This window comes from Antechinus flavipes, chromosome 1, assembly GCF_016432865.1.
Source record: "Antechinus flavipes isolate AdamAnt ecotype Samford, QLD, Australia chromosome 1, AdamAnt_v2, whole genome shotgun sequence".
Taxonomy (NCBI): Eukaryota; Metazoa; Chordata; class Mammalia; order Dasyuromorphia; family Dasyuridae; genus Antechinus; species Antechinus flavipes.
In genome coordinates this window covers 361,863,749-361,876,491 of record NC_067398.1, presented here as the reverse complement: position 1 = coordinate 361,876,491, position 12,743 = coordinate 361,863,749, and the positions used below count along the sequence as shown (strand labels likewise).

Here is a 12,743-nt window from a genome sequence, read left to right as displayed (position 1 = left end):
TTCCTTAAAATGATATAATATGAATATGGAACACAAAATGAAATTACTCAGTGTTAACATTTTCTTTGGTCCTAAGGCCAATAAGGCCCTTCTCAAGTGTACTAGCTTTTTTCTTCCTATCCATAACATTCTTTCTTCCCCTATATTAGTAGTCAAACTCCATTCAACAAATATTATTTCTTCCTCTCCTTTGAACCAAAGTCCTTCCACTCCAGGTAAAATTTTCAAAAGATTCTCATTTCCTGATTAGACAATCACCAAACTAGCTTTAAAAAAAGAGAAAAAGCTGCAAGCTTAAAATTTTTTTTCAATATTCCATGAAAAATTTAAACATTACTTCCCATATGTACCATAAAAGAATGTACTTCCTTATGCTACCTATAATGCTCAAACTACATTAAACAAATGAAACACTACAAAAATACTAGTACTAAAAGCCATTATTTTCCCACTATGAAGAGAAAAGCTTTATGTTTATATAATGAAAAAAAAAATCTCATTTTCCCCACTGTTCTACTAGTACTATACAATACCAAATATCTACCCAATAAGTTGTCAACTATAATTGTACATTCTTGAAAGAGAAAAATCATTCATAGAATACATGAAATGATGAGGCCAAAAGAATGAATGAGTCAATTCAATATGGTAAAATGATTAATTCTGAAACAGAAGCAAAGAATAGGTCAACTGTTAGCTACCACTGAGATTCACTGACAGCAAAGGTAATTTAGGGGGGCTAGTTGCCCTAGTAGAAAAATGCCAGACAAAAGAATATGCCAAATGGAGCACTTGACAAGTTAGTTTTTTAGAGTCTGTGAACAGCTAATTTCTGTTTTGCAAAGTTCTATTATTAATAGTCAATATTAGTATACTTAACTATGTTACTAGTAGCATTACATGCAAAAACATGTAATCAATGATTAACTCATAGATTGTATAATGAAACAAACTTAAGCACATAAGCTATTTCAATGAAGTTTTTCCCCTTAATCCTAAAAAAAATATTAAAAATTAAAAAATCATTTTTAGGTAAATCTTATCAAATATTGGCACCAAGAAAAATTACTTTTAAGTTTTTTTTTCCTTTTTTAGGAAAAATGCTACAAATCAAGATAAATACAAATTTAGTATATACAATTTACCTAAACATTAAAGATGTTCTTTATACATTGATGACTGAAGTGTTGACCAAGGAAAAAAATGAACTGGAGATTTAAAAAAAAAAAAAAAAAAAAGGTTTTTTTTACAATACACTCCTTATTTACAGTACACTCAAAACTGAAGAAATTCTTACCTTGCTGCACTGATACCCCAAAAGTGACAGAACTTCTTAATATGATCTAAATATTTACTTCTTAACCTAAGTGCCTCAATGTTCAAGGAAATGACTTTGTGAAATGCATGAAACCATTGTTAATTGCAAAAAATACACATCTAATACCATGACACTGAAACATATTGTTTCCAAGTGACTTGAAACTTTGTCACAGAAATTTCCTTAACTTTTGTCTATAAATTCAAATTTGCTATTCCTTTAAGATGATCAACCTAAGAACCATACAGCACTTACCTTGGTATTGTTACACATTTCGTATTACAGTTTTGAGTAGTGATAGCTTTTTCAAGTTCATCTAATCTTCCAGTTTTCTTTAGCTTCTTCACCAAACTTTTAACTGCTTTCTCACACCATTTTTCTTCCTGTCCATTCTGTTCTCCACCACCTGCTCCTCCAGAACCACTGGCAGATTTCTTCCATCCCAACAGCCTCTTCACAACTGGTGGAGTGAATGGTAAGATAGATGACATGTTCTTACCAGACAGCAGCAATTTCCAGAAAGAAAGAGGCCTTCTTTATCCAACCTAGAAAAAATATCAAAGCATAAGTCAGAATTTTTGTCAGATTATGTAAAAAGAGATCAATTTGGATAATTTAGGAAAAATTGTGACAAAAATACTTGAAGTTTAATTTATACACAAAATTAATTATTTCCAGTACATATTTGAATTTTTAAACTTCTATTCTTCAAAACTGTACTTCAGGAGTACTTGGTTGAAGAATATAATTTTAATCAATTATGAAGAATCTTTTTTAAAAAGACTTGAAATTTAAATAATATATCTGTCCTCTAAATCGTCGAATATGAAAGGAATACTATTGTTCTAAATAACTTTGAGGGTTTAAATATAACAACTGTCTTCAGAAATAAAAACAGGAACACACACACACACACACACACACACACACACTATTAAAGCTCATGACAGCAAATTTGCAAATATCTTAGTCTCTTTCCCCACAATTAGAATTCCATCAGATCAGAGATCAGAGGGAAAAAATGCAATCCATTGAATTAAAAAACTTTTAAAATTAACAGAGAAGAAAGTGAATAAAATGCTCATCACACCACTGACACAGAGATTCTTACTGTTAGTCATACACAACCCCAGTGGGTCAAAGACAGAATGAAGGGTAAAATTCACATCAAAAATTTATAGTAGTGGCGGCTAGGTGGCGCATTAGACAAAGCACCAGTCCTGAAGTCAGGAGGACCTTGAGTTCAAATCTAATCTCAGACACTTAACACTTCCTAGTTGTATGACCCTGGGCAAGTCACTTAACCCCAATTGCCTCAGGAGAGGGGGGGAAAGGGGGGAAAGGGAGAGAAAGGAGGGAGAGGAAAGGGGGGAAAGGGAGGGAGAAGGAGGAAGGAGGAAGGGAAGGAGGAAGGAGGGGGAAGGGAAGGGAGGGAAAGGGAGGGAGAAGGGAGAAGGGAGAAAAGGGAGAGGGAGAGAAAGGGGAAGGAGGGGGAAGGGAAGGGGAAGGAAGGGGAAGGAGAGGAAGGGAAAGGGAGGGAAGGGGGAAAAGAGGGAAGGGGGAGGAGAAGGAAGGGAGGGGAAAGGAGAAGGGAGAGGGGAAATATACATATACAAAAGAAATATATATAGTAGTACTGAAGATTCCCAGTGATTGTCAAATGGCTGAACTAAATAAATATGGTACCTGAATGTAAGAGAATAAGAGAATGTGAGAATGTGCACTGAAAAAATAAATGAATGAATAAACAAGATAGAAGATTAAACTGAAATGTTATCAAGTAAATTAACAGAACAACAACAACAACAACAACAACAAAACCAAAACCACACACAGTAATTACAACAATGTAAATGGAAAAAACAACAAAAATCAAAACTGACTATTGTGTTTGACCTAAAGAAATGAGAAAAATTTACTTTTATCTCTTCTTTACTGGGGAGGGAGGAAATTATGGAGATAGAACAAAATATATATTGTCACACTTGATAAGTTACTTGGTTTTTTTTAAAGGGGGAAAGGATGGTAATAAGTCTAATATAATGCCTACTATGTGCCAGACATTGTGCTAAGTGCTTTACAAATAGTCAATTCTTAATTTGTGTTTGACTTTTGCAACTTCAAACTTTCACATATTTTATTAATAACCTCATTTTTTTTTTTTTTTAACCGCACCAGCCTTGAAGTTAGGAGGACCTGATCAAATCTGGTCTCAGATACTTAACAGTTCCTAGCTGTGTGACCCTGAGCAAATCAGTTAACTCCAATTGCTCAGAAAAAAAAAAAAAAATCTCATTTTTCACTTTTGCATTGGCAACTATAGACATTCACAGCTATGCACTAGAGAGAAAAAAATGAAGGGCATGTGTGCAAGTTTGTGGAGTGGCTAGTATCCAACTAAGTACTCCAATGGTCTTGTTCACTCTACCACTGCAGAGTAAAGAACTCCTTGTGCATTCAAAGTATCAGAGGTGATGTCAAGATCTCACCAGTCTCAGCATCTTCTAAGAGCAATGACCAAAGTCCTAACATGCTGTCTCCTGATTTTCAGAGAATGACCAAGATAGAAGAGTTTATAGCAGCATAATAATATCTCAAATCAATGATTTTTATTTTGTTTTTTTTTTGGAACATTAGCACAAAAAAATCACAAAATTCTAGGGAATTAGTGAGAAGAGTTTTGCAAGGTAACTAATTTTATCTGTGTACTGGTTACTGTGTTAGAATGAGTACATATGTCTGAAACTGTAATTGAACTCAGGAAATTCCTGGTTCCAGACTCAGTATTTCTTTTTCTTTTTAATTTTAATAGTATTTTATTTTTCCAATTACATATACAGAGTTTTTAAATATTCATCGTTGGAAGATTTTGAGTTCCCAATTTTTTTCTCCTTCCTTCATCTCCTCCCTTCCCTTTGATATACGTTAAATATGTATAATCACTTTAAACATATTTCCATATCAGTCATTTGTTACAGAAAAATCAAAACAAAAAGGAAAAACCATGAAAAAGAAAAAGCAAACAAACAAAAGAGGTGAAAATAGCTTGCTTTGATCTATATTCCATCTCCACAGTTCTCTCTGGATGCAGATGATATTTTCTATCTCATGACTACTGGGATTGTCTTGAATCTCTGCACTGCTGAAAAGAGCTATGTCTATTATAGTTGATGATCACACAATCTTGCTGTTATTGTGTACAATGTTCTCCTGGTTCTACTCACTTCACTCAGTATCAGTTTATATAAGTCTTTCCAGGTTTTTCTGAAATCCGCCTACTCATTATTTCTTATGGAACAATAATAATATTTAATTACATTCATATACTATAACTTATTCAATCCTTCCCCAATTGATGGGCATCTACTTAATTTCTAACTTCTTGCCACCACAAAAAAAAGAGCTGCTACAAATGTTTTTGCATATGTGGGGTCCTTTTTCAACTTTTTAATGATCTCTTTGGGATACGGACCCAGTAGAGACACTGCTAAATTAAAGAGTGTGCACAATATTATAGCCCTTTGGGCATCCTCCCAATTGCTCTCCAGAATAGCTGGATCCACCAACAATGAATTATAGATTCAGTATTTTCTGTAATTATTCTTTTATAATGTAGCGTTTCTTAAACTTTTCCACTCATGACCCCCTTTTGCCCAACAACTTTTTACATAATCCTGGGTATATAAGTATACTAGATAGACAAATCAAACATTTATTGATAATAAATCATAATTTCATGATCTCTACATTCAGTTACAAGAGCCCATGTTGGGTCACAAATTAGTTTAAGAAGCTGGATTATAAAGAACTGCTCTCTGGAACAGGGAAGAGGAAGAGATATTTTGCAAAATGAAGGTAATATAAAAACAAAACACATCAAACATTTTTAAATGGATTAAGAAAAAGTAAGTATTCTAGAAATGAGACTACTAGAAGAATGAATATACATGTGGGCAACTGACCTATAATGCAGGATCCATTAAGTGTTATTTACATTTTATGAGCAGCTTTTAGGAAAACTTTTTTCAAGGTGCAATATAAAATGTGTTTTTTCATTAAAAAACACACACACAATACTTGCTATATGATTTAAAAAGAAAAGAAAACTACATTAAATGTCTGTTTTGGTAAATAACTGAGTTAACAGACTTTAATTCTTAAAGAGTTATATCATGATTTTTTCCTTTATTTCCTTTGTAGGATCAACATTAATGTCAAGCCTCTGTTTAGGCCCTCCCTTTTTTATTCTCTACACTTTCTCTAGATAAGAAATTCCAAATCAAGAGTCCATGAACTTGGATGGAGAAATATTTATTTTCACTAATCTCTTCTAATTCTACATATTTTATTATGTGTCTTTAAAAATATTATTCTGAATAGTCTAAAAGCTTTGCACTACAAGGAGTCCACGACAAAACAAAGGTTAAGAAATCCTGTTTCTAAGTGATTTTTTTAAACTCTTATGCATCTAGAACTTAAACATGTCTGGAAGTAAACTATATTTCCCCCTAAACTCATTCTTCCTCCTAAAGTCTATTTCTGGAAAGCACCACCATCTATTTAATTACCCAATCCTACCAGATACAATCAAATATAATTCAGTTATCTCTTGCACATCATAACAATTCTCCTGAAGTCTGTATTATCTCTCGCCTGGACTACTACCAATCTTCTAAGTGGTATACAGCCACATTTAACACATCTAATGTTTCCTTCTCCAATCATCTTCCAAATAGCTGCCAAAGTGATCACACTAATGACCTTGACATTTCTGCAAAAGAAGCACCAGTGATTTCTACTATCTCTAGAAAAAAACCAAACACCTCTGTCTTGCTTTCAAAGACCTTTCTTGCCAACCTAATTTCACACAACTTTTCTCATTGTATGCTCCAGTCAAATAGTGTACGTGTTCCCTTTACACAACATTCTTTCTGTCTTGATCTATATTAATGGTAAATGTTAAAATGGAACATTGAAAATGAGCAAATTTTTTTTTCTTCTAGGCAGAGAACTAATTTTGTAAAGTATATGCATTTATTCATTCAGCAACTGTTTTATGTGCAAAAACCTACAAAAAGACCTGGGAGTGATAAAGAGAACCAAATCAATACAACAATCAAGAATTTGTTAAGTTCCTACTATATGTTAGGGGATATAAAGAAGGGGATATAAAGGGTGGCAAAAAAATGTCCTTATCCTCCAGGAGCTCAAAGACCAATGTAGGAGAGAACAAGCAAACAATTACATATTGACAAGATATATATACATATATGAAATAAATTGAGATAACCTCAGAAATAAGGCACTGAAATTGAGAATCAGAAAAGATTCCTTGTAGAAAATGAGATTTTAGCTGGAACTTGAAAGAAGTCAGGAAGCAAGGAGATTTGAGATGGAAAAGAAGAGTGGCAAAGATGTCCAGACTTCAAAGAGGAGGCATCTTATTCGATGAAAAGGCCAGTGCTACTTGATCAAAGAACTAGCCTCATTTTCTTCTTCAGAACCATTTGGATGCAATGGCCATATGTAGATCAGGAGACGACTCTGGATGTAGTAGTAACGTTAGGTCTTTTTAAGCTAAGGTCTTTAACAGGTCTCAGTTTGACTGAGGCAACATCAATTCAGTGACTAAAATTTGGCCAAGAAAAAAATGAGGCAAAGAATGGCCTTTTTTGTCCAGATAAAAAAAGAGAGGTAGGAAGCAACCAAGATTGCTTCGACTAGAAGGTTGCTTCAACTAGAAATCAATTAGAAGGCTACTGGCAATAGCTCAGGCATAACATGACGAGGGCCTGAAGCCAAGTGGTGTCAGGGTGCACAGAGAAAAAACGACATGTGTGAGAAATGTTCAAAAGATAAAACTGACAAGTTTTGGCATCATTTTGGGATGGAGGAGAGTAAGGTAATAAAGTGAGTAGTCAAAAATGATACCTAAGTTTCAAGCTTGTGGGAAATGGGGAATAGATGGTATCCTAAACAGGACAGAGCTTGGGTATATCTTGTTGCAGTGAGGGCCTGGTTAAGATTATGTAACAAAAGTTTCTAGGGGATCTAGTCAGCATGGTTTTATCATTTCTTCAGCTTCAATCATGAGTAAAAGTAAAAACAGCAGACCATGGTAAATCGGACTGTGGCTTGCTAGGCTCAAGATCTTTGATAAGATAAAGGGGAAAATGGCTTGACCAAAGAAGATAGTGTAAAATTGAACTGATTTACCAAGGTGTCAAGATGCAAAGTGGTTAGTGTAAGCCAATGGATAGCCTGGGAAGAGAAATGAAGCCATTAGGGATTGGAGGCCAGGGTAAGGACAAAGAACAGAGCTTCAGGATGAAACACAGAACAAAATGTGGAATGATAACAGATGACAATCAGTTAAAAAGGAATTTCAGGTTTCAAGAGCATAAATGCTGTAAAATACAGGACACAGACACACAAATGTACATTACCATACAACAAACAATGCACAATACAGTATTTAACAGTATAAAGATCAATTCTAAATGGAGATCAGGACAGAATTCCTGAGTGAGTTATTAAAATGTGTGAGCAATGCATCTTAAAGAAATAGTGTAGGTTTATAAAGTCAGAAGTAGGTTAAGAAGTGTATTCCAAGCACAAAACAATAAGCAAAGGTGGAAGGAAGGAGGGGGGAGAGAGAAGAATAAAGGATGGGAGGAAAGAAGGAAAACACAGAAAATATTTTAAGCAGCACTTGGCAGTAGTATGCAAGGTATGACTAGAAAGGAAGAATAAAGAGCACCCAGAAGTAAATGGACCAATTTAGTAAACTGTTTCAATCATCCAGATGAGGTAGAAAGGTGATAGTAGGAATGGAAGGAATAGTTAAACTGACAATCTAGTGAATGATTACATAGTAACAAATGAAGGAAAGTGAGGTATCCACAATTCAGAACATTAGGGTCTCTATCCACTTATTACCACTCCAATCAAAATTTCTATTCTATCAATAACCAGAATTCAATTTGCATTATGTTGGTTCTCTGAGTATATTAAACAAGCTAATAAACAACTGTCCTTTTAATTCTGCTTAGAGGTAGAAGTACTACATCAAGAAGAAATGTAATGTCTAAGTATGACCTCTTATATAGTAAATTCTCAAGATTCTAAAAATGAGTTTGTTTTGGTGGTGATGTGGGAGTTTAAATATCAAGGGATAAAGGGAAGATAAAAGGTTATTATTATTATTATTATTTGCTTCTGAAAGCTCAAAACCATAGCTATATTGTTATAGTAGTATCTCAATGAAGAAAATGATGTAGTGCATGTCTGTCAGAGTAACCTCATTCAAGAAGATAAATATCACTTCTAACAAGAGAAATATGGGAAGGATATTATGGAAAAAAGCTCAAATGCTTTTATGGAAAGAATTTCATAAAGTAGAGATGAATTTCTGCATCGGGCCCTAGGCCTGGATGATCACTTTTATCTTTATCTCGGAGAAGCTGAACCCATCAAGAAAACTGTCCCTAGTCCAGAGGTTTTCCTTTCATTCAATTCTAAATTTTGTTGATTACTCTTTCATCCAGACACAAAGTCTCCTGAATTTTTCTCCTTAAATGGTCTGGCTTACCTTTCTACGTTAAAGAATGTCCATATTCAATCTTTAATAATTTATCCCCCACTCCCTTCTTCCTCTAGTCTCAAAGCCACAGTATCTTGGTGTAATCTAGGCCCCATCCTCTTTCCCTTCTTAACTCCACCAATATATTATTCCACCACAAGGATAGCAAAGTAAGATACATTTAATCTAATTTTGCAAGTTCTATCATAAGGAAATATTTGTTACACATGAAATCCTATTTTAAACTGTTTCAAAATATTCAGGGACTAAGAAGGAAGGAAGGAATAGTACCTAAATGCAGGTAGACCTGTTAGAATGCTGTGGTAATAATCCAAATGAGGTAGAAAGAGTGGTTAGTATGAAGGAAGGGAGAATAAATATCAAACCTGGCGATTGACAGTGATGCTGACAACTCCCCAGAATATTTTTAGTATTTTGTTGTTGTTTGATAGGGATAGCCCACACCATACAGTGGAAAGAATATTGCCTCTGGAGTCAGTCCCCACATGTGACCTTGGAGTAAATCATTTAAACTCTCTGGGTCGGGCAGCTAGGTGGAGCAGTGGATAGAGCACCAACCGTGAAGTCAGGAGGACCTAAATTTAAATCTGATCTCAGATATTTAACACTTCCTATCTCAGATACTTAATACCCTGGGCAAGTCACTTAACCCCAATTGCCTCAGCAAAAAAAATAAAATAAAATAAAAAATTAATTAAAAAATAAACTCCCTGGGCCTATTTTCTCATCAAATAAACAGGAGCAAATTAAGTGACCTCTAAGGTTTCTTCCACAACCTGAAGTATTAAACAGGACATTCTTAACTCCTAAGAATGATGCTGAAATAGAACTAACTTGCCCAATGTTAAATACAGATTAAGAAGCAGAGCCAGGATTCAAAAACTCAAATACTGACTCCTCAATTTCACTTCAATAAATCAATATATGCATAACAGCTTAAGTAGTTATATAAGAGAATTATACTTGTAGTGCTCAATATTCATGTATCACTTAAAGAAAATTATAAACACTTAAGTTTACTGTGAATATATCAGTAAGATTTCCCAATTAGCAAAAGTTGTTCCATCATCACAGTCCTGAATCCCTAATATTTCATCATCCTCTGCTTATAAACATCCTTACCCCCTCCCCAAAAAACCCCACCCTTTCCTTCACCTCTCTCCCTTATATTGTTTCTACCGCCAGATTTCTCAAAAGAACAGTCTACACTCACTGTCTTTATTTCCTCACCACCCACACATTCCTCAACCCCTAGAAATCTGGCTTCCTCCTCCACTATTCACAGAATCAAAGAATTTTAGAGTTGGAAATTTAGAGGAGCAGCCATTTAATCAAACCCATACCAAGAAAAGAATCTCCAATACAATATGCTCTACAAACTCTGTTAGAAGACCTCCCATTAGGAATGGAATCTTCTGCCTTTCAAGGAAATGAGATAGCTCTCAATGTTAAGAATTTTTTCCTACATCAAGCTTAAATTAGCCTCTGCATTTCCACCTCTTTGTTCCTATTTTGACCTTCTAAGGCCAAACACATCAAATCTAATCCCTTCCATGTGACTGCTCGTCAAATACTTAAAAGGCAACAATCTAGTTCCCTCAACTCATCTGTTTTCCAGGTTAAACACTTAATTTCCTTAAACCTATCCTTCAACTATTCTGGTTGTCCCCTTTTTAACATTTTCCATTTCCTGAATATAATACTCTAAAGTTGGTTTGACCAGGGTAGAATGTAAGATTATTTTCACCTCTTTAACTCATGGAAGTTATGGGGGAAAGGCCATTGATGGAATGTTCAGGAACAGCTAATAATTAAGTTTGGAAATGGTACACCAAGAGCATAAGATTGAAGACAGATTGTGTAGCATCTTAAACATCAGACAAGAGTTTTCATTTTATCCTAAAGACAAATTAGAGCCATTAAATGTGTCTGAATATTGATTGGTCAGAAAACTATTAAAATAGGTGAGAAAAAAGCAATGAAGACATGAATAATAAAGGATGTATGAATAAAGAGAAAGGAATGGATATAGGAGGTGAATAAAGGGGGCAAGGCTTGGTAAGAGTGCATAATGGAAGGAGAAGTAGAGAGTGATGGATGTTATGAACATAAATGACAAAGGATGGCAGTGCCCTTAATAGAAAAAAGCAAAATTTAACAGGGGGAAAGATTAGGAAGTTAAATACATTCTGACTGTAGAGTGGTAGAAGTCAAAAAGATATTTAAAAGGTCTCTATCTGAAAGGTGGAATTGCTGAATGATTGGAGTGGGATATACAGATTGGGAATATAACTGTCTACAGAAGATAATGGATTCCAGAGCTGATAAGATCTCAGCAAGAGAAGATGGCCAAGGAATAAGCCCAGAGGGACTACCATGCTTTAGGGTTAGAAGATAGCTAATAATCTAAGAGCCTACAGAGGGTCAAATAGGCAGGGAAGAGAAAGCCAAGAAACCAGCAACAGAAGTCAAGAGATGATGCCACCACTGTTAACAGCTGGTGAAAGCAAATCCCTCACTGTGACCATGTCAAAGAACTTCAAGTTCTTACAGCTTTGGGGGAGAATCAATCCCTAATCACTCTGCCCTCATGGAACAGTACTGATTCTCATTCTCATTCAAGGCCTGAGCAGGTACAGTGCTTCAATAAGATGAAAGCTCTTGCTCCTACCTACTGCTGTTCCACAAAAAAGAGGATGGGAATCCTAACCTCATTTCACATAAGGTTTAGGGTTAGAAACCTTCTTGCCCTGGAATTTATGGGACCCCAAACACAAAGCCATCCCTGTTCTGGCAGAGGAAAGCAGGGATCTCTTAAAACAAAAAGCTCTTATGCCAGCACCTTTTCCACCCTTTTCCAGAATAGGTGTTAAGAGATTAGGCTTCTAAATCCAGGTCCTCTAAATCTACTGATTTCAGAAGCAAGAGGAAGCTATTGTCTACTCTGTTCTATGCTACTATTAACAACACTGTAATCCTTTCTTACCACCAAGTGCCCAGTTACTGGATTAGCAATTCTTGTTCCAAACCCAAAAGTTTCCCTGAACCATCTGGATAAAACCTTAACTCTCCAAAATCAAGCACCCCAGACATAGTGGGGCTAAGCCAAGCATTTCTCTGTCACAGCCTATTTCCTCTCTCCCACAACATGGAGTGGGGGGGAGGAGAAAAGGGGGAGTGGGGAGATCTTGACCTAAAAGAAGATAAGAGCTTCGGCCCCCAGGTCTTGATTAGCCCAATGAAACTTCTTCCCCTGAAAAAATCCAAGACAAAGCTGCTCTTCATACTTGATTGGCATTGACTTTCTAAAATAACTTTCTGATCATTCTTTGTTGTAGTAGAGTTAAATCCAACTTTTTGTGATCCTGGGGACCATAGTACATCAATACTTGTCCATGGGATTTTCTTGGCACGCACACCTCAATGATTTGCCCTTTCCTTCTCCAGGAAAACAAAGTGACTTGTTCAGGGTCACACAGCTAATGTTTGAGGCCACATCTTAAGTCAGACTTTCCTGACTCCAGACCCGGTGTTCTACTCACTCTGCTACCTGGTTGCCTCCTCCTGATCATAAAAATTCAGCTATGTGGAGTTTAGGCTGATTTGGTGGATTTCTTTCTTTCTTTTTTTGCTGAGGCAATTAGGGTTAAGCGACTTGCCCAGGATCACACAGCCAAGAAGTGTTAAGTGTCAAAGGCTAGATTTGAACTCAGGTCCTTCTGACTTCAGGGCTGATGCTCTATCCACTATATCAACTAACTGCCCCTTGGTTTGGTGGATTTCTGAAGCCTACTCCTCTTAGGTGATTTGATTTCAAAATCC

The 12,743-nt window shown here is 35.6% G+C and overlaps 1 protein-coding gene across 2 annotated transcripts in view; it reads right to left on the bottom strand.

The window, feature by feature from the left end:
- Positions 1-12,743, bottom strand: part of SMAD2 (SMAD family member 2) — a 104,406-nt gene that overhangs the window by 76,721 nt on the left and 14,942 nt on the right. For both annotated transcript variants that reach the window (XM_051969654.1, XM_051969655.1), the window contains exon 2: positions 1,574-1,863. In XM_051969654.1, coding sequence (XP_051825614.1) covers positions 1,574-1,809 — 236 coding nt within the window. In that variant the 5' untranslated portion in view covers positions 1,810-1,863. The remainder of the gene's footprint in view (positions 1-1,573; positions 1,864-12,743) is intronic.